We start from the raw sequence: 22720 nt of genomic DNA on the forward strand, positions 1-22720 counted from the left end.
GGTGTTCTGTCATCGGGTTTGTGCAGTATCTCATGTGAACGGGCCGTGGCACTTGAATACTCCTGGTTGCTATTACAATGAATAAAGTGTTAACATGAATGGTGCTTCCTGAAGTTAAGAGAGAGATATATATCATCCATGATCCATCTATGTGTGTGTGTGTGTGGTAGCATCAGCTGTGGTAGGAGTACACAGACTAATCTAGTCCAGATTTGTCACTACAAAATCACTTGTAACTTAAAATTGTACTTGAGTAAATGTACCTATAATTTGCTAAAAAGGTTTAAATAGACTTGTTTTACTATTAGAAAAATATTCTAGTCATGTCCCTGTTAAAGTTGTGTTGTTTTACTCTCTTGAATGACTTGATGACGCTCTGAATAATAAACTGAAAACACATTTACTCAGGTAAACTCTTGAATGTGGAATAAATGTTGAATCTAACCTTCAGGTCTTAAACACTTTGAGAATGAAGTGTTACTTTAAAAAAAATTATAAATAGGTGTATATGCAAATATTCATTCAACCGAGTCAAATGTCTACAGCCAGCGCACCTAAAGTTGATAGTTGGTGGTGGAAAAACTAAACAAAGCTGCAAAGCTGACGGCTATATATTTATAAAAATACAGTTAGAAGAACTGTACTTTCAGTATATTTTGGATTTCTAAATATGATGCCTCGGGGGAAGCGTGGTATAAGGTAGTGTTGAGGAACAGTTCTTTAGAAAGAAAACCATACTTCCTACATCCTACACGAATATCACATCTACAAAAGTACCACCAATCTGCTATCACCAAAAATAGCTCCCTCAGGATGCTGTGGAAAGTATGCATGTTGTATTTCTTCTTTCATTTTTTTTACTTCATATTGATTTCCTGGCCCCTTGTACTTCGCTGTTTTCCTTGTCTGAACAACCTCCATTTCCTGAGAGGTTCAGATTAGCGAGGTTGCCCTGCAGTTTGTCTCAGTTCACAACGCTAAACTTAGCCGAGCTTTTGCCTCCAGTGTGCTGTTGGGCAATTCCAGCTGATGATGTGTAGTAAAGGAAGAGACAGGAAAAGACCTCTTTCCCCTCACACGAGACGAAAATCAGCCTGTTGTTTCTTTTCTTTGACCTCAATTACTATCAGGGCACATGCTACTATAGGGCCATGTTGAGTCATGCTTGCTCTGGGAGTTCTGCGTGTATGTGTGTGTGTGTGTTGGTGTGTATGTCACGTGTGTGTGTGTGTGTGTGACAGGGACTGTGTTCATTTTAGCCTAGGAGGCAGGTTCACCAGGTGGTGGCCAAGGCGCATTGGTCTTGGCTGAGATGCTCCCTCGGGTGATGCCAGCACACGTAGGTGGGTTACAGGAATGAACGGGAGGGGGGAGGGAGACGGGAATGAAAGAAGCGGAAATAGCAAAGCGATGCCTGACATGACAGGAGCCGAACAAAGCCCAGCTCGCTTTCAGGAGCCGCAGCCGCGGCATCTGCCAGCTCCCAGACATCACCTCCGGCTCGGACCATCTGACAAAACAGCGCTTCACCGATGGGAAGCAGGACGCACATCCCTGCTCTGTTTATCCTCAGCAAGGGGAAAATTGGGAAAGTGACCAAATCTGCTCCCATTTGGCACTAAAGTATAAAAATAAAGCGGTTTGGATACCTGTGAAACAATACAGACGCACACAAATGTTAGAACAATGCAGCTACTCTGGATAACAACAAACTGCTTGAACAACACTTTAGGGAATTACTGATTTCTCCTAAGCTGCAAAGGATTTAACCGAACAAACTAATGTTGTAATTTGCAAACTGAAGTGGATTTTAACATAAGACCTTGATGGGAGACTTGCTGCCCATTTCCTCATTTTTTATTTTTTTTTTCTCACAACAACTATGTACTTAATGAATTGAAGCAGCGATTAATTAAATGGAAGTGCTTGCTGGATGGAAATACACTTCACCTCTATGTTTCTGAGTATGTGAATCAAGCATTTATGGAGTGACGGCACTTATGGAGTGTTTGTTACTTGTGTCTGTACGCAAACATGGCGTTACTGTCTACTGGAAGTACATCAGAGGAGAAGGAAGTTGCTGGGCTCGGCAGATTTCCCTCCATCTAGTGACCAATTTATTAACTTTCCCAGTTATTAACTTTCCCAGTGCCGATAAGTTGTCACAGACTGAAAGAAAGGGGGTGGAAAAAGCAACACAGCACTACTGTGTAATGAGAGCCATGTTGTCGATTTCATCCGGCAGACGCTACATGCGGCTTCTCATTAAAAATAAGATACAGTATCAACCACGTGAGGAGGTTTATCCAGTAAGGTGCAGCAGTTTATTACGACTGCACAAGATCAGCTCCTCTCTCCTCTCTCTCCGCTAATTTGTTAACACTGAGGAGCTAATTTCCCTGCAGGCGTCATGGGCAGTTTGACAGACAGTTTGAAACTCACATTTGTACGTAGCTGCCCTGCAAAAAAAAAAAAAAAAAAAACACACCATCAGTCTTTCCCCTCTGCTGGAATTTGCAAGTGCGTGGTGCGTTGCCAATTAATGTGTTCAAATGGGTGTCAGCGAATGCAAGCAGAGACAAAACAAATGGTTCGTTCATTCTCCGTGTTGAATGGATGTATCTGGCTCCTGTCACGATGAGTAATGCTAATTGTGCTTAGCAGCATCATTGGTCAAAGTGTCAAATGCCATCAAGTCGGCTTGAGAAGTTTGTCACAATCGTTTCCGTCGACCCACGAATGCATCATCGCAGAGGTTGTTATCTGTCATTCAGCCGCACGTGTGTTTCAACAAAACTCAACTGTGTCTGAGGTCCTCTGTGCACCTCGTCCTCAGACCAGAGGTCGATCGCGCCGATTCATTCACAGATTCTTCTTATGCAGCACAAATGTAGTTTTACTGGCGCTCTTCTCTCCAGTCTTCGATCTGCAGGATTCTTCGAGATCTCGCTCAGATCAGATGTAAACACACTTACGTGGTAGAACAACTTACCCGAAATGTTTTTCACTTGAAGATAAATAACCCTGCATGCATTATTGAGAGTGCTCTACATTATTCGGCAATTCGAGGATTTCTATCCCTCCTTGCAAGTGACTGAGTGATTTTTATTCTCCCCTCACCACCGGAAAATGCCGTTTGTTGCAAACTAGGAAGTGGGTGTGACAAACTCCCAGTGGTCTAATCAAATAGCAGTATACAGATTAATGTGCTAATTAATCACTGGCTCTGGGGGCTGTACCCATGCAGCGATTCTCGGTAGAAAAAAAGAGACATTTGATCTGATGAATCAGCTCCCTTTTCTTCTCCTCCTCCTCTCGTCTATCTGTCTTACATTAATTCATTCATTCGAGTTCATTTGAATGCAACACCCTCTCTCTCTGTTTCTATCCCTCTCCTTCTCTCACACTCACACACACACACACACACACACACTAGAAAGTTTTCAGTTTGTATTGTCTACTACAGAAACTGAGCCTCCTTTTTAAAGAAGAAAATAATCTGTATGTTTTTATTCTTCTGTACTGGGAAGCTATTTGGCACTTAGCCAAACTCCGTCAAATTGCAGGGAGCATTATTATTTACTGGAAAATTACAGTGTCTGAGCTTACACACTTCAGCTGAGGCCTGGAAACGGCTAAAACCATGTTTTCTCTTTGTTGAGAGCTGTCACATGTCCACTACATCTGTTTATCCAAGTGATGTTGGCTCATTTAGTCGGAATTGTGTGCGCCGCTTGACCTTAGCTTCCTTTTTTCCTCCTGTCACGTTTTCTTGGGAGTGAAGTGAAGTGAAATCCGGGTCCATCCCAAGGCCCCTGTTTTGCTACTAATGACTTTTAAATGTCATTGTTACTGTGCTCCGTCTGCACCTCAATGCCCGGTGGTTCGGGGAACGTGATGGGGTCTGGTGTTCGGTGTTGGTGACCCAGGGATAATCTGGGCTTTTAAACAGCACAAAAATCTCCCTTCATACTCGGTATCACTATTAACAAAACCCACAATCACAACTCGAAAGCCTTTCCCCCCACATCGGAGTGATTTTTAAAAGCTCTGCGGGGGAGCGACATTTTCCAAATGACCATTTTTGTCTCTGACCTTTCTTGCTGCCCTTTTTGGTGAGTAATTGCATTTTTTTTTTAAATATTCATTTGTGAGTTATGTCAATTGCAAGCAACATGATTAAGAGCACTGCTCTGTGGTGTGAAAGTAATGGAAGTATCCAGCATGACCCTTACAGTTTGCTTTCCTCCCCAAACTACTTTTTTTTTCTCCCCCTATATTCAGCAGTGCACTTGTCAGAAGAATTATCTAGGGAGAATCTGCAGTGGAGAAAAAGGAGATACGCGCTGCATATAAATACTCCTCTAAAGTATTAGCTGCAAAGGGAGGAAGTGAGATGAAGTGAATAGAACATGTGAGCTCAGATAAGAGGATGGACTTTCAATAAAGACTATTTTGATTTTCGATAGCTCTGTCGATTGGCGCGTGCAGGTAGACAGCGATACGTGCGAGGCGGCCAGGATGCTGGCTCCGGCGCCCGCGGAATATGAGCCCTATCAATCACCGCTTCGGGCACAAATGTAATTACACTATAGTTGTTGACTAGCCGGGTAATCCGAGACATCACTGGCATGCATTTACTTGCTTGCATTAGGGGGATTGCTGGTGTCCATGTTGACAGTGCTGTACTCGCTGCACTGATGGTTGTTTTATGTTATTTTTGAAGGGTTGGGGGGATCTAGGGGCGTGCTGGCATGAACTAAGCCTTTACAGAGAATTGCAGAGAATCATTCTAAGCTTTTTCTTTTATTATTAGTATTTCATGGCAAACCATAGAGATCAAGATCAAAATTAATTGGTCTCATAATATATGGTTGTATAACGAATCTTAGAATAGAATAGAATAGGCCTTTTTGTGTTTTCTCATGTCGGATAAAGGCTTTTAAAGAAAAGCAACAACACAGAGGCCTGAGAATCAATAAAACAAGATTGTTCTTTTCCATTCAGATTCAATTACTGTATTTTATTTTATTTTTTCCACTAATCTGAGTGCACCTGCCAAAGTCAACCTGCGTTATCCTTTTCTCTGCTGTTGTCAGTTTCAAAGAAGTTTGGTGTGATCCAGACTAGCACTCTTCGGGGGGGCGGAATAAATCTTACCATTAAGAGGAAGATAATTGATGGCTTTCATCACCAAATGGAATACAATTATTTCAAACTGTGACGTTTCAATGGCAAGTGCGCTTTATTGTGTTGGGTTTGAATGATTTATGAGACAAAATGAAATGACACGATAATGATGGGCTTCTTTTGTTATTGCACCGCACCACGTGACTTTCTCTTTTCTCTAAAGTGTTTTGTTTATTTTCAGGTAAAGATTAGAGTTGCTGCCTAAATGGCTTTTTGAAAAAATAAAAAAAAATGGCTGGTTTGTAAAGTCTTGTAATGTAACGAACAACTTTTTTTAATATATATATATATATATATATATATATAAATATACTTCCGAAAACATGTCTGTAAATGTTTATTAATAGAACTTTACTTAACATAATAACACTTAAATACTTAAATACTTTACACAGGGCTCACAAAATTAACCAATTTACATAAACTGACCCAATTCAAAGCTTTATTGTGTTTGTTCTTGTTTTTTTTTGCCACCTAGGGGCACTGCAAAAAGCTACTAATAGCAAAGGCTTGTCATGATACTAGTGTGTGTCACTGCCTATTTGGCAGGTAGTATTATATTATTATTTTATTTGTTTATAGTTGAAACCAAGACAACACGCTTAAAGATGCTAAAATGTGTGCAAATCTTCAATAATGTGATCCTTTGTTAATGTAAAAAACAGCTTTAAGTCATGCCAGTGAAGTCCTGTGGATTAGCAGGTGATAAACCAGATAGAGAAACTCAGGTTAACAATGTGTGCAACCAGAAGTTTTAAGATTGTGAACCACGAGTGCCCATGTTGAACCTTAACAGAAAAAAAAAAAGTGCCATATGAGTCAATGTTGATGGCGAGCACATTTAAATGTCACTCCTGTTGAAAAGAAGTCATTACAGCTTCAAGCGGAAACAAACATTTTTTTTCTTCCTCCGTCCCCTAAATCACAATCATCTCATACAGTCTAACTGCATGGCAGAGAAAAAGGTAATGATATGAAATTGCACACTTGACCAAGGTGCATTTTCAGTCCAAGCCTTTTTCCGTTCTGTTCTGTTTCTTAAAATGTGCAGATGGAATAAAGTGGGATGTTTTTACAAATGGATTCCTAATATCTTTGACAGGATGATTTAAAGGTACGTTTTATTTAGACCTTTCAGTCATATTTCCTGGACGTCATCGAAGAATGGAAAAAAGACTCAGGTTTCAACAAGGAGCGTCAGCGTTGTGGTAACAAATGGTCAGTCCATTTAGGAAGAGTCACTTAAATTAATAATAATGACATATAATAACACAGAATTAGGTTTTGTTTTTTTTGATAAAGGCATGGATGGATTACTGTATGGGCCTCTCAGGCACAATACCAGGGGTTCAAGAGCTCAGGAAGCCCAATTGGCAAGAGCCTCTGAATTAACTGTACATATATATAAAAAAACTCTGTTTAAAGGCACAAAATAATCACAAAGAGACGCACAAACAACTCAGAAAGGATGAACGGTGATCTGAAACTATCCGAAAGAGGCACTAACTGAATGAAAACAGAGCCGAGAACATTCACATCTTCCAAAATGGACATAAAAATATTCAAAGCGACACATTAACCGACCATAAACGCGTAAAGCCTCTAAAAAGAAATGTAAAATTACAACTGACTGACTCAAAACAACCAAAAAAAAAAAGAGAAATCAAGGTGCCCTTTCCCCTGTATCTGCCCCAGAGCACAGTCAGGTGCTGTAGCTTGTCTGCTGGCGAAGGTCATGTGATATGATTAAAAGCTCCAGAGCGACTACTGAACGTACACGCTGTTCTGGATTAGTTGATAAAATGGTACTGAGTCATGATTTTCTCTTTTTTTAGGTTCAGTAAAAAGTCACATTTATTTAGGAAAAAGCTGTTTCTAGGTGTTCATCACTCTGCGTCTTTTATTCTTCCTCCGGGTCGGTTCCCTGATATAGTGGTGGCTCTTGCAGCTCAGACACTTGTCTGAAAGGATGTTTATAAAAATCTATAACTGCCACAGTCCTCCTACAGTCACTCAGGCCAATGTTTACGTTTCTCGCTCATTTTTTATTCCCGCTGTAAACACAGGACTCCTCCAGTCTGTTGTGCATGTGCCCCCGCTCGGCAGACATGCGTGGGCGCGGGCGCGCGTGTGTTGCCCGTGTGTCAAGGAGAGGAGAGAAAACAGCAACCTCCGGGCCGCCGCCACCGCCGCCGTTTGGTCTCAGTAGCCCTCCTGGCCATTCGGGCTCTGCAGTAAACAGCTGATTTTTTTGCCAAACAGCCTCTGAGCTTTCGCTTCGGGCAACACGCACCTTTTGACTGTGTGTCTCCAGCCCACGTGCGGCTTAACTGAAGTGCACTGTGTCACCCTAAAATACAAAGAATAAGGCATCTCCTATAATTTATGAAATCTGGTCTGGAGGGAAGTTTTGCCAATTTGCATGAGACACACTCTACTGTGTTTTCTTTGTCTCTGCACTTCTGTCTCTCTCTAATTTCTCAGCTGAATGCCCATGTAATGAATGTTTATTTTGTCGCAACGCAAACACTGGTTCTATTTCCTTATGTTTGATCTGTGTCAATCTCGCACTCTCTGTTTCCACAACTCCTGGCTTCTCAGGGGCCCCTGCGGTATTGCTCATCCTCCCACTCCAAACAACCAGCGTCCTTTCTGCCCACACGCTCTACTCCAGGGTGGGCAACCTCTTTTCACGTCTCGATGGTCAGACCTTTTGATTGCTGGCCCTCCCATCTGTTCTTGTGTTTTCCTGCAGCTTCAGACTAACCCAACTCTAGGGTGAAGTAGTTTTCGCACTCGAGTGCAGACAATCTTTAACCCAAGTAGAAAAGTGAGCAATCTAAATATCTAATGTTGACATTTGTTTTGTGTTTCCTCTTTTTAGCCTTCAGTCGAGCACCCATCCCCATGGCGGTGGTGAGGAGGGAGCTATCGTGTGAGAGCTATCCCATCGAGCTTCGCTGCCCGGGCACTGACGTCATCATGATCGAGAGTGCCAATTACGGCCGCACCGATGACAAGATCTGTGACGCAGATCCAGCACAGATGGAGAACACGAGGTGTTACCTGCCAGATGCCTACAAGATCATGTCTCAAAGGTGGGAACATGTTCTGGCATAGTCGTGTGAGTCTTAGTAGAAGTTATTTGAACATGGACTGTGCTGGTTTTAGAAAACAACATGAAGAACAATGGAGTCTTTGTGAGCTTGTTTAAAAAAAGGGAAGAAAAACTAACACACAGCTGTGACAAGGTGCAGGTAAAGACACCACCACTTCCTTTAGCAACACTGGCTGTCAAACTATAGCATATTTATACTATAAGTTTAAAATTTCAGTCAATTTCAGCTATGATTTAATAAATATTAAGGATTTAAACACACAGTTTGCTATATTTTCATTGCAAATAAGACATAGGTTAGATGTATCAGTAACAATAATGCTCCACCAGGTCTTATTTTTTCATCCAAATGCTCCTGTAATGACAGCAAGTAATAATGATGAGAAGGAGCTGTCTGGGCTCCCATTGAGAATATTCATACGAATATTTGCATGTATGAATATTACACACAATCAGCTGCACTCACAAGCTGAATGTGCTGGAGTAGCTGCAATTGTTATAAAAATACCAAAATAAAACACTGAGCAGATCTTCACTTAATGCTGTAATTCACACCTGTGGTCTCAAATGATGAAATGATTCTCTATTGATCGGACTCACTTTGCAGAATATGAAAATGTTACGGCTTGTGAAAAGCATTATATTGGTATATACTGCACGGTGTACATGCCTCTTGTGTTTTAAATGGGTCGAACGTAAACCTCACCATACCTGTCTGATAATCTGTAAATTTAGTCTAACACAAATCAGTGTTTATTTTAAATAACACATTGAGTACATTACGAGTTATTCGTCAAAATAAAATATGTGCTTGATGAGCTCTGTTGCCAGATGTGAGCCCCGTTTTCAGAGTTATGGTTGTGCTGTGCAGAAACCGGGGCGGGGAGTCCTATTTGTCAAGGTAGACAGACTGTAGTCTTGCTATACTTTGGGTTTTGTAGTGTAATTGATGGCTACCATTAAGATACAGTACAAGTTTTGGTTTTAGCCAAGTAGTCTGGATTCAAGAAAATAAAGAGCTCAAGGCGAGAGCCGAGTGAATGTATGTGCAGTCAATCTTAGCTCTGTTGTTGACTCATTGCTGCACTTAGAACAAAATGAAGGCTCCTCTTGTGGATATCACTCTAAGCATGGTTACTCTTGCCTTTGAGGTCAAAGTACCCCTGAGAAGCAGAGAAACCTCAGAAGGAATGGACTTCATCTAAATTGCTACTCAGCGTTAACGTTTGTCTACCTCTTTCTTTTTTTTTTTTTTTTTTTTCATTTCCAGAGCTTAACATATGTCCAGTTCTTTTTATTTCCCAAGCTTTAGTTTCACATTGGATGTACCCCTTTGAGAATATGAATGGACCTTTGGGCTTTATCAAACAATTGCTCTTGGCTTTTTAGTTCAGTACCATAGAGTTCAGATAATCAGCCGTGTGAAAAGCAGCTGATGGTTAAAAAAAAAAAAAAGAAAAAAAGAGGTAGTTTGAAGCATGTTGTCAGATAATTGATGCACCCTGTAGCTCCCTTTTTCTCCAGCCGCCCACTCAGACTAAAAATCCCTGCAGGAATGAATCAACAGGTCCTGTTACTGTCAAGAACACAAAACACAAAGTACCAGGGAAAATCATGTCTTTTTAGTATCTCGTTTCTATTGGAGGCGTTTCAGTAAAGCTAAAAGGTAACTGCAAGCTGATTCAGAGCCAGAGGCCTTTTTTATTGGGAGAGGAAGTTGCTAAGTGGATGAAAGGTGTGGGTGGTATGAAATGGGTGCATGGGGAGGGGCAGGGTGAGAGGACTCGGTGATGTTAGTGGCTGCAGCAACACAACTGCACATTAGCATGCAGGGGTTAGCCCGAGAAATGGATACCACCCTTGACTATTTCATTGTTGAGCCGTCAGAGCCGTTGCTAGGCACCTTGGGCTGAGCTCATTAGGGTTAAAAAAGGAAAACGAGCGCAAAACAGAAACAGAAAAGGTTGAAGGTTAAAGCCAGGGCACCAAAAATTGGCCCGGTTTTTCCAGAGACTGTGTAATGTCAGCGAGAAAAAATTGAAACTTGGAAACCAGTCTCACATGTTGATAAATGTCTGAAGTAATTTACAGTGGTGCTTTCTCTTTTTAAATCATAATGAATTCACTTTGATCAGACTTTTAGTGTGTACACCAACGCTGACAAGATTTTGTGATTGTTAAATATACAACCAGAGGTAATTAGGTTGTTCTTTGGTAGCTTCTCTGCTTTATAATCTCCAATGAGTCGATATTAGTGATGTATCTGCACCCTTTAATTTATATTTTAGCTGGAATTCTCTCCCTCGCCTCATCTTTTGTCCCCATCTATTCCTCATCTGTATGTTTACATGCGCACTATAACCCAATCACTGGAAACAACCCAAACAGTGTAATGGTGTGATTAAAGTATTTACACGCTTCGCAGTAACCAGATTTCCCCCAATAATTGCTGTTTCCACAAGTTGTTTGATCACTTGGCTAATGTCTGGAAGACAACAGAAAACAAAAGGTAGACAGAAAATGGATGGATTCATTGATGTGCATAAATTCTCCACTCCTGCAAGCCGTGCCCTTGTTTGCGTATAGACACAATAGCTTTAATCAATACTGCACTTGATATTTAGTCCATTATAACACTATGAAATTGGTCAGAAATATAGTGTAGACATGTTTATGTGACTGTATGTGAATATCTACATAGACGTTCATAGAAACGATCATCTGCAGAGTAGGTACCTTTACATGTAGTCATTTGGAAAAACTTAACAGTCTTTTGCAATCATGTTAGCTCAGCTAAAAATTGCTGATCTGGTTAAAGAAACAATCAAAAAACGGGAGTTTTTGGAGATTTGTTAAGTATCTGGAGCATCTGCACCCGTGTGCTGGATTACAGACTCAAGATGGCTGGAAGACGATATCTAAGTTTGAGGTGTTACAACATTTGTGAGCAGCGAGCAAAATATGCACCGAACAACATACTGAGTTCGAAAAAGGTACTTGTCAGAACTCTTTTGCGAGCAACAGTGGCATTTTTTTTCCATCAAATGTCCTAATGATTTTTTGTATTATAAGTACTCATGAGCTGACATGTAAACTTCATCTAATAAGGACAAACCAGTTGCTGGTTAAGGTGTAATCATCAGAATTTCATCCTTGTCTGCTTAAAATACAGACCGTATTCTCCTTTTGTGGGTCTCTGCTCTCTGCCGGCCTGTGTATCACCTGCCTCTCCTGCTGGCACCAGTTAAGTCGTGGTGACTGGCAAGCAGTTGGTAGTTAGCATTCGCATGTCGTCTGAAGATGAGAAGTGCTGCTGCCGGTTTAGTCCGTGCGCCAGGCTCACATCCATCACTGGCCAGTGTCCAGATATGTCACCAACTCCGCATCACCCTCTCCACCCCAGCCATCCAGGCCACTAACAGCCCTTCATTAATATTCAGCTATTAAAGCCGAGCGCTATCTGTTCCAGTTTATCCCACTTATAAAGGTGTACACTGGACTGCTCTGGTGAGGTGTTTGGTTCCATTACAGTCTTTTAAGCGAGAGTTAATAGCACCCTGTACCTGAGTGATAGCACACCACTGAGCTTGTGAGTGCTGTAATGCATCTCGGGCTGTAAAAGGCTGTCTCGCACCACGCTGTGGCAGGATGAAATGAATGGCTCTCTTTCATTAGCCGTTCCTTGCTTTGTGGTGCGAACATCACGGCTGTGCACAATCCACGGCTTTTGGATAAACACGTCACCTGTAGGTGGTGTCGCGTTGCAAGCTAGACAGAGGCTAATAAAGCTGTAATTGAAACATGCTACTCAGGATTCATTTAGCACCATTTCAGACCATTTGCATAGTGTGTACACACATAGTGCAGTCTGACTCCTGCAGTCATTGCTTTTCCCTTGTGGGATATTTTCGGTGGGTGTTGTTTGAGAGCTTTTGGGCGTCTGTTGACTCTGCCTCTCTCCACACATGTACAGATCTAGTACCACTTGCCACGGTGTGAAAATCGCTGGAGAGACCGGACACTTGTGCTATCAAACAACAGTGACCCTTTTCTCATCAGAGCTCCTGTGTCTCTCTCCTCCCTTTTTTTGTGTTCCCCTTTTCCTCTCCCCAAGGCGGTGTGGCCTTCACGGCCAGTAATTACAGGCTATATCAAAGCTATATATCACCTTATATCTCAGTAGACCTCAGCAGGCACCTTAAGGGACAACTGATAGCATTGTGGCAGGCTTGTGCATGACCTCTGAAGGAGAAAAGCAGGTCAGGAAGGAGTAACCCCCACATCCAGCACGTACACATCCAAACGCAAACACACACACACATACACGATTTTGTCCCCGTCTGTTCAGGCTGTCCTTTTTGTCTCTTGTATCGCTTTAATTTAGTTTCTTTAGTCCCCCGCTGGAATTCCTTTTACTCGTGTGTCATCGCACTTTTTATTTGAAGGAACAAAGAGGCACAAAACACATTTTCGTATACCGGTGTTCTGTGTTTGTGCACAAGACACTAATGATGAAGGTTAATAGATATCACAGCTTGATGAGTCTCATGAGGACAATAAAACTAAATTAACCTGTGATTTGAACCTGCTTGCTTTGTGACAGCTGACATTTGACAACCTTCCGGTTAATGGCATTCATATGGAAAACAAATGTGTCCAGGCCAAAGTTTAATTCACCACACACCACACATGTGCAGTTCATGCATACAGAGAGTGGCGGCTGGTGTTCGTTGCGAATACCTGGGTTTGCGGTCCAATTACGCGATCATCTTGATCCCACATACTGAGACCTGTTCCAGAGGCTGACAGGTTGTTTACATGAGAGTTGTTTACTTCTCCCCTCCACTACATGAAGGAATTTTTAACAAAAATGGAGAATAGGTTGCAGTCGCCAGCCTCCCAGTTGTCTCCTATGTGTCTTCGAGGACAAATGGAAACCTATCTTCACCATTATCCGTGTGTCTGACGCAAAAAGAGAGAGCAGAGTATGAAAATCATGTTTTAAACAAAACACTCCCCCTTAACTACTGATTCATTAAAGGTCTGCATGTGTGCACGCACCCTTAGGCTGAAATGCATGAGATGAACGACTCTCCCGTCTGATGAAAACATGCTGACAGAGGGACGAGAATGATTCAAGCATAAGAAGTGGAAAACAGATGGGAGGTTCCTCTCTCCTTTGCTGATGATCTTTCCCATACGTTCCAGTTCTCATTATCCTTGGCTTTTGACCTTATTTCAGAGTCAAAGGATTTGATGAGATATTTGTTTGAGCAGGGGAGTAGGATTAACTGAAGAATCCCCTTCGTTTTTTTTTGCCCATCTTCATTTAAATCCCCTCATCTCAAGCTGGATTTTATAGGCATAGGTTTTCTGAGAAGAGAAGAAAGAGTCTGAGGTCCATGCGTTGCCCAATTACCAAAAAATGCTAAGGCATGGAAATGGAGCAGACATAGGGTATACACTGTCACTTTGTTTTCAAGTGCACTGCATTATGAAAGTAACATATATCCTTGTATGTATGTCCTTGTAATTCCAGCTTAAATCAGCTTAAAAAAGCAAGCACATGCCTACCTGTCCTCATTTGCCCTCAGCTCTGAGGGTGGTTAGGCGAATATGAGAGCATGGCCATCTGCTTCCTACTCCCTCACATATCCCTTTTGTTGGTTTTGTTCATCACTTTATCAGTGCTCAAATGTGGCTAGAATATATAATTTCACTGTGACGTATTGTAAGTGGATGCTTCTACAAAGATATCATGAAATACAGCAAAGTGCTTATAGTGTGCAGATAGAAGATTAGTGTTAATAATAAAGAATGATCTCATCATGGTATATTATGATTAGCTTTAAGTAGAGATGTACTATATATATATATATATATATATACAGTGAGGGAAAAAATTATTTGAACCCCAGCTGATTTTGTAAGTTTGCCCACTAACAAAGAAATGATCAGGCTATAATTTCAATGGTAGGTTTATTTGAACAGTGAGACACAACAATGACAAAAAAAATCCAGAAAAATGCGTTTCAAAAAGAGTTATAAATTAATTTGCATTTCCATGAAGGAAATAAGTATTTGATCCCCTATCCGTCAGCAAGATCTCTAGCTCCCAGGTGGATCTTATACAGGTAACGAGCTGACATTGGTAGCCCTCTCAGCTCGTTACCTGTATAAAAGAGACCTGTCCACAGAAGCAATCAATCAATCCAGATTCCAAACTCTTCACCATGGCCAAGACCAAAGAGCTTTCCAAGGATGTCAGGGACAAGATTGTGGACCTACACAAGGCTGGAATGGGCTACAAGACCATCGCCAAGCAGCTGGGTGAGAAGGTGACAACAGTTGGTGCAATTATTCGCAAATGGAAGAAACATAAATTAACTGCCAATCTCCCTTGGTCTGGAGCTCCATGCAAGATCTCACCTCGTGGAGTTTCAATGATAATGAGAACGGTGAGGAATCAGCCAATAACCACTCGGGAGGAACTTGTCAATGATCTCAAGGCAGCTGGGACCATAGTCACCAAAAAAACAGTTGGTAACACACTACGCCGAGAAGGACTGAAATCCTGCTGTGCCCGCAAGGTCCCCCTGCTCAAGAAAGCCCATCTACAGGCCCGTTTGAAGTTTGCCACTGAACATCTGACTGATTCAGAGGAAGACTGGGTGAAAGTGTTGTGGTCAGATAAGACCAAAATCGAGCTCTTTGGCATCAACTCAACTCGCTGTGTTTGGAGGAGGAGGAAGGCTGCCTATGACTCCAAAAACACCATCCCCACTGTCAAATATGGAGGTGGAAACATTATGCTTTGGGGGTGTTTTTCTGCCAAGGGGACAGGACAATTGCACCGCATCAAAGGGAGGATGGATGGGGCCATGTACCGTCAAATGTTGGGTGAGAACCTCCTTCCCTCAGTCAGGGCATTGAAAAGGGTCGTGGTTGGGTACTCCAGCATGACAATGATCCATAACACACGGCTAAGGCAACAAATCACTGGCTCAAGAAGAGGAATATTAAGGTCATGGAGTGGCCTAGTCAGTCTCCAGACCTTAATCCCATAGAAAATCTGTGGAGGGAGCTGAAGGTTCGAGTTGCCAAACATTGGAGAGGATCTGCAAAGAGGAGTGGGCCAAAATCCCCCCTGAGATGTGTGCAAACCTTGTGGCCAACTACAAGAAACGGCTGACCTCTGTGATTGCCAACAAAGGTTTTGCCACCAAGTACTAAAGCACGTTTTTCGAAGGGATCAAATACTTCTTTCCTTCGTGGAAATGCAAATTAATTTATAACTCTTTTTGAAACGCATTTTTCTGGATTTTTTTTGTCATTGTTGTGTCTCACTGTTCAAATACACCTACCATTGAAATTATAGACTGATCATTTCTTTGTTAGTGGGCAAACTTACAAAATCAGCTGGGGTTCAAATAATTTTTTCCCTCACTGTATATATATTCTACAATTATATTGTTGTTTTCACGATGTGCGACCCAGCCCTGGACCTTGAGAGCCACTGTTCTGCTTCTCCAGCTATTTCTGCCCTACCACCGGCCTGGATCTGTTGTGTTGAGGCAATATGAAGCTGGAAGTGCAGCGATGGTTGGAAGGCAAGCAGGGCTGTCGATCTTGAGGACCAGGGTTAGCCACTCCTGATATAGGCAAATGTGGTTACCGCACCAAGTTAGGCTCTCTTAGCTGACTAAAATTGTGTGAATGAAATTACAGAATTGGTAAGCGACAGCGCCAGGAGAAAAAAATACAACCTTTATTGTTGCTTGTAGGGAATCTTCACTAGCGTGATGCTGATTTGGTGGGTTTCAGTACATGCAAACTAACCACTGCGCAGAATATGAAGAATAAAAAATTGAAGGTTTCGCATTTTGCAAAATATTATCAACAAAATGCCCGAAGACCTTCAGATATAATTTTTGGCAGTATCGCACACCCCTACTCTAAATCTGTTTCTCATATCAACTCTGGGCAAGAGTTCTGGACATGTCCAAATAATCAGGTCTGGACATTGTCTGAAGTTGCCCTTTCACACATGCCACAGACCAGAGACTGTCTGTGTCAGACGTGTTCTCACCTTTCACTTTGGTTTAGATGAAGGGTAGCACCTGCAGAGCATGCAGGATACTCGGCAAGACACAAAAAGTATGCCGTGGAAATCACCGCTTTGTTCACAGCACATCGAAGCAGCGCCAGTCACATGATAGGAACTCGCTCACGTTGAATTCTCCAGACAGTGTGTTGCACTATTCACATATGGGCTCAATCAGACATTGCTAGAACTTTGTACATGGTGAAGTCCATTTAATGATCAGTCCAGCTGCTCCAGACATTTGCATACTCACATTCAGGCCCTCTAGGTGGTGTCTAGATGAGTTCAGGGTGCAAAAATGGGAGCCATGGGCCGCAGGTAGGAAGCCCTCAAGCTATTCATTTACTTAATGGAAGGTGTAGAATCCAGTGTTGTTAGATGCAAACGAAAGTCAGTATATCAAGGCCTTTGGTGTTTCAGCTGTAACCAGCGAGGATGGGAGTGTTATGTTAAATAGCACAAGTGCTCCCTTAATAATTAACGACAGTTTTTACAGCTTTAATTCTCTCATTTGTTTCATAATGCATTAAAGAATGCCGAAACATGAATAGTCTGAACTATTTAACACGGTCTTATGAGAAAATAGACAGCTGTCATCGACATAAAAAGAGAGGTTATGGAGCTGAGCAGATGTTTGAGTAATACCATCATTGTTCATGCATGACCCCCCTAAAGCCCAACCATAAGTGGCTTCCCCCTGTTTAAAGTCGAGGTTTGCATTCAGCTCCCTAAACAATGAGATGAATTAATGCATGACTTTAATGTTGGAAGTGCAAATATCACGCAGGTGCTGTTTTATATTAAAGGTTCTATTAGGCAGATTGTAATAAAAGGGGATCTATACTTCATTATATGATGCACTACCGCTGCTATTTTTAGAGATTTAATTCCAACCGGGCCACCCGAACTATAAAACAACACATGTATAAGGGCGTATATTTGTGCATGCAATATCTCACATTAGATAACACTGAGTGTGCAGAGCCTGCGAGGCCCTGTCTACAAGCTTTTTCTACCAGGCTTTCTCTATTTATACAGGCATTGATTTGTCTTGCTTACTCTTGGTTGGAGGCTGTTTTTCCATGATACAATTATGTGTTGAGCACCTGACAATTACAGAACAAAAACATGACCGATGAGCGCAGCGGGGAACAACTGCCTGTTGTAATAGTATGAACAAATAGAGAATGGTGGGTGGCTTTGCAGCTAGCGTTAATATGCAAAGGGATATTAATATAAGCTCTCACAGAAGGGGAAGATAAAGACCCCCTTTTGCTATAAAGCAAACATGCAAAGTAATAAACACATTTCGAAGTTCTTTGGATTACTGTAGGATTTGAAGCTGCCTTTCCATCTGTGCATGTTTGCCTCTTGCCCTTGCGTAACCCTCTTTTCGTAAAGACTTCTTAAATCAAAGAGGTTTATTTATTCCCCCGTTCTATTCTTTTCCTGAATTGGATGACATTGCCTCACGTTCATTATCCGGACTCATTTTTCAGCCCTCCGGCCTCTGACCGCTTCAATCGTCTTTGATAAGAACCTGCCGCATTTTATTTTGGGCAGTTTGTTGCTGTAAAATGTCAAGCTGGCAGCCTACCCAGTCAGTCTCCAGACATGACCATGTAAGCTTCTACGGTGATTAGATGGAAAACGAAGCCCTGGTTGGCAAATGGGAAATGTTTAAGGACATCTCCCCATTTGAAGCGGATTGGTATCTCTCAGGAGATACCGATAAAGAAGAAACGGATTGACTCCAACCAAACTAGCGGTTTGAATCAACCGGAACGGTGTCCATCTACAGAGTCTGAGCTGAATGCCCCATAGACTTTATTATGCCCCTACAAGTTTAGCACTGTGCCAAAGAATCCAGAAGTTTGGGGGTTTTCAGAAATGTTTTTTATTCTCGGCTCTCTTCATATTACCCCGAGGAAGCCTGGAACTGGTCGTAGGGTCTTTTGGTGTCAGATTAATAGCCGTCGCAGCAGTGCCTCACTAAACATGGGGTTTTTATAATGTGTTAAAAAATGGAAGTAGGAGGCCTCAGTCCATTTGTCAGCTTGGGGAGTGAGTTTCACTTGGATGAGTCCAAACAGTAAAGAAAGGGCTAATTCAGGCAGGCGCAGGTGGTTAGTGAGAGTGCAGGGAGCAGGCTTGGCTTTTTCCTTTCCACTATCTGATATTTGCCCTTCTCTGCACTGCACTCCAGTCTTTCATCCTTGTTCTTCTAGTTTTCTGCTTCTTCTTCTTTTTTTTTTTTTTTTTTTAATTGGCAGGTGGGAGTAGCCAACATGCACATTTGATGTCTACTGCTCCATCTTCTCCTCGTGCCCTGAAGCACTGGATGCATCTTTTTTTTTTTTCCTCCAACACGAAAGGGGGCATGCAACTTCTTGTGACCTTTTAATAACTTTGCTGGCTATTCATCATCTCTCCCCCAAGATAAAAAAAACAACATCCTTTCATGCTGATTCATGACTCATTTTTTTGGAATTAGATCCAAAACATCTTGTGGCTCTTTCATTCGCCTGTCTATCACTTGGCAATAAAAACAACTTTCCCCTGACGGCCTTTCTTCAGATTAACATCTGCAATTGTCAATATACAGTAATTTAATTGTGGGTCTGAATCAAACATGTAATCATCGTGAATTTCAGCTTTTCATCGGATGCTGTTAAAGTAGCATTAACAGAGTAAATGGTTGTCTGAATTTATTTAGATTATTAAACTGTACACAACCATTTTCTTGCAGATCTGTTGGTGTTTTGATTCCCTAGGCAGCTTGCATGTCAAAAAGGTGCCGTGCAATTAAAGTTCTGTGCACAGGTAGTGATGTGTGATACTTCAACATTTGGTGATACACAAGCAATACACAGCAATTACAGATCCTTGCTGAATTTCCTAAGCACTCAAATTTGCCGTTCTCCATGTCGTCAACAGTGATTAACTGTAATATTAAGTCAGGCACATCTTGCACTACACTGGCTCATCCTACACTGATGCTGGTAGACTCCCCAGTTTAACCATTACAAACTAACTAATTAGGTTTAGGAGATGGGATCTTCCTTAATGGACATATGGTTCAAGTTATTTAGAAAGTTCCCCCTTTTCTTCACATCACTGAATGATCTCAGTACAGTTTGTTTATGCCAGTCTTATCTCTACATCGTCGACAGAAAAACCCTAGGTTGCCAGAGGCGGCAGCTGCTTGAGTCATCACCTCCCTTTAAACCCATCTGGAAAAAAAACTCGCATTGTATTTTTAATTGTTCAAATGCACCTTAAAATGCAGTATGATGTTCTGCAGCAAGATTTATGATTGTAATAGTTTTGATTAAATTTGATAGGGGTGAGCAGCGAGTTTATCGTCTGTGAGAGGGGGGTGGAAAAAAAAAATCAACAGCTCTCTCTGGGTAGTCATGTAAACAGGATTATAATGGGGAATTGTTTGTTTATGCAATCATATAAACAGCTTAAACAAACTGCTTCAGTCTCAGTTTTGGCAACGGTGGCGTCGCTGTTGCATATAAAAGTAAGTGTATCTAATGGAATCCAGCCTTATTAATCACTTAAGTGAAACAAAGGCAAACATCAAAATAACGTAATGTATAATACACTTCAGCGCAGAGTCGGTGTGCAGCGGGATCGTCACTGTGGTTGCCGAATTAAACTTTCAGCATCCCCACAAAGACGCATAATCACGCCTTTGGTGCTGGACTATTTGCAAGTTGCCACTCTCAACCTGCTGGATGACTCAAAAAGATTATCCCGGCGCACTTTGCTCTCCATTGAGGGATCCATTTTTGTCAATCACCACTGCGTTTGGCAGAGCTGTTTAAAATGTATGAGACCACAAAGTAATGTGACTGTCTGAAGAGATGATGATTAATCACTACTCATCATCCAACCCTTTGATATTTTGATAAAACCCTCCTATGGATAGTAATTCCTTTAATGCCGTGTCCTTTATAATGTTATTGGACCAGCTGAAATGGGTTGAGTGGGTTTCTCGTCCATCTCCTGTATGATAATAACTATTAGAAGTTGTTTTTTTCACGCAGTGACTTTTTAACACATGACTTTAATCCTACGTTTGCCAAGCCATTATTTCCTTTGACTGGGTTTGTTTTGTGTCATTTCAGTCGGTTTTGATTAGTCTTTACCATTTGCCCCTCATGCTGGGGCGCCGAGTCATTTCTAAGCACTGTGCTGAGCTTTTTCGTCTCGCTTCCAGCAGTGCAACTTCTCTTCGGTCCCACAATAACTGGTTACAGCTTTCTTGTTTGTTTTTTTTTTTTCACCTCTGTAGTATACTCACAGCATTTGTAATGGATATTTAAAATTGCTCTGCGTCTATGTGAAGGGTGCTGTTTGTCATCTTGCTTGGTTGGCGTCGAACATCGCTTCGAAAATGACTCATCTTGGACTGATTCTGAGGAGGTACTGTAGTCCTACTGAAACTATGGATGACTCAAACTGCTTGGCCTAGAAAAGCCTGCAGCCCTTGTTCAGCCTAGCATTACAAGGCTCTTTCTACCTCTCTTAATCCTGCTATCTTCACCTCTCTGTCTCTTTCGCTGTCCTCTCAATTACTTCCCTGACTCTGAATCCTTTTTTCGTATCCTGTAACACTCTTCTTCTACTGTCTGTTTCTTCTTTTCCACTTTAATGTTTCTTTTTGTCACACCGCTCTCTTTCTAATGGGTTTATGCTCGACATGAATGAGCAGCCACAATGCTGATTCTGTAGGTGCTGCACTTGCAAGGGCAGTGGAAGTAGGATCCACAATCATGCCACGTGACCTCTAACCTTGACAAGACAAAATCGAGTGAGCAAGACAAGGAAGGGTTTCAACTCTCACAAAACACCTGTTTTATAAGCCTGGTCTCATTCTATGCTTCCTTAATTTCCATTTGGTAAGGATATGTGTTTATCCGGTGAAGTAAGAGGACATGCTTAAACATTTTATGGGATCTTTTTTCTTGTCATCTTATGGATTCACCTGCATGTTTAATATGACATTCAAACTTAAAAACATGATGTATCAATCTTAAAGCTGAGAAACTGGAAAAACTCTCTTTTGACGTTGCATAATGGTTGCATAATTCACTTTGATCATGCCCAAGCACATTAACATTCATCAAGTTTGTACCACTAGAACTCTATACTGTATGTATTTGGTAATCCATGTGGAAAGACTCAGCAGTAAGCTTGTTTTTAGACATTTTTATTTAATATTTTGGGTGCATATAGAGTACATGACAGCACATAGATAGGCTGAAAATGCAAGAAAGAAATTCTCGTCCTTCATCTCTCAAACGGCAGCATTACTGTCCCTTCCGCATTGAAAATACATATAGCTGTGTATACCTGTGTTTCCATCCTCCAGAAGTGAATGTGGGCAGAGCTCTGGCAGGGACTATGCTGTTTTTTAGTGACTGAAATACTGTGGCGAGATGCTGTATTTGGATCACAAGAGCTCAAAACTCGCAGTTTGTTGTCATATCTCTGATTTGCTTCTGTTGATATTTCTTCTAAATATTCACCGCTCGAAGCAGATGGAAAATTAACAGGTCTGTGCTATAGTTATACGGAGTTTCCGGTTCTGTCACATAACTGAAAACTATGAATAGGTCCTCCATTTAAGTTGTTTTTTCAATCTTTTGACTCCAGTCTTAGTTCAATCTAAAATCTTGGCAAAGCAAGTTTAATGTCACTTGTCAAATCTTTGAGGAAGTAATTTCTTAAGTCTCTATAAACTATCTAAATGACATTGAATTCAAATAGTTTGCTTTGAAATGTGTGTTAATCCCAACATGTGGCTGTGTAGTGTTATGTTAATAATCTGATATTGCTTATCTTAATCCTGTCTGAGTCAAGTCTTTCATTCGTATTATATGATCATCAGCAGTCAAAAAGTTGCACATATCACTTGTCATCTTTTTTTGGGGGGTGTTTGTGCATCAAGCTTAATTTAATAAAAATGTTTGCGTGTCAGGTGATCCCGTATCAGTTTTTAGTACAGTGATTAACAAATTCAGTACTGTAGTTCTCACAAAAGACAAAGTCTTTCATTGACCCTGACTGATTGTCCTCACGCCTCAGTCTACCTTTCACTCGCATTCACTAGCACACTTTGTGCTTTTGAGGGTTTTGTCTGTGTCTAGAGTGGCCTCTCCTGCTGGCCCCTATACCTGCTTGTGAAAGCTAATTATAGCAGGCTATTTTCTGACCATAGAGCATGTCAATATTACACAGTGGGAGAGCTCTCACTCTCGCCCCGCGCTGCATTCTTATTCATGAGCCTTAAT

General features: G+C 41.5%; 1 protein-coding gene across 12 annotated transcripts in view; it reads left to right on the forward strand.

Annotated features, from left to right (window-relative positions):
• Nucleotides 1–22720, forward strand: part of LOC113157377 (adhesion G protein-coupled receptor L3-like) — a 194528-nt gene that overhangs the window by 70226 nt on the left and 101582 nt on the right. For all 12 annotated transcript variants that reach the window (XM_026352846.1, XM_026352850.1, XM_026352849.1 and 9 more), the window contains one exon: nt 8075–8288. In XM_026352846.1, coding sequence (XP_026208631.1) covers nt 8075–8288 — 214 coding nt within the window. The remainder of the gene's footprint in view (nt 1–8074; nt 8289–22720) is intronic.

The sequence above is a fragment of the Anabas testudineus genome, chromosome 18 (assembly GCF_900324465.2).
Source record: "Anabas testudineus chromosome 18, fAnaTes1.2, whole genome shotgun sequence".
Taxonomy (NCBI): Eukaryota; Metazoa; Chordata; class Actinopteri; order Anabantiformes; family Anabantidae; genus Anabas; species Anabas testudineus.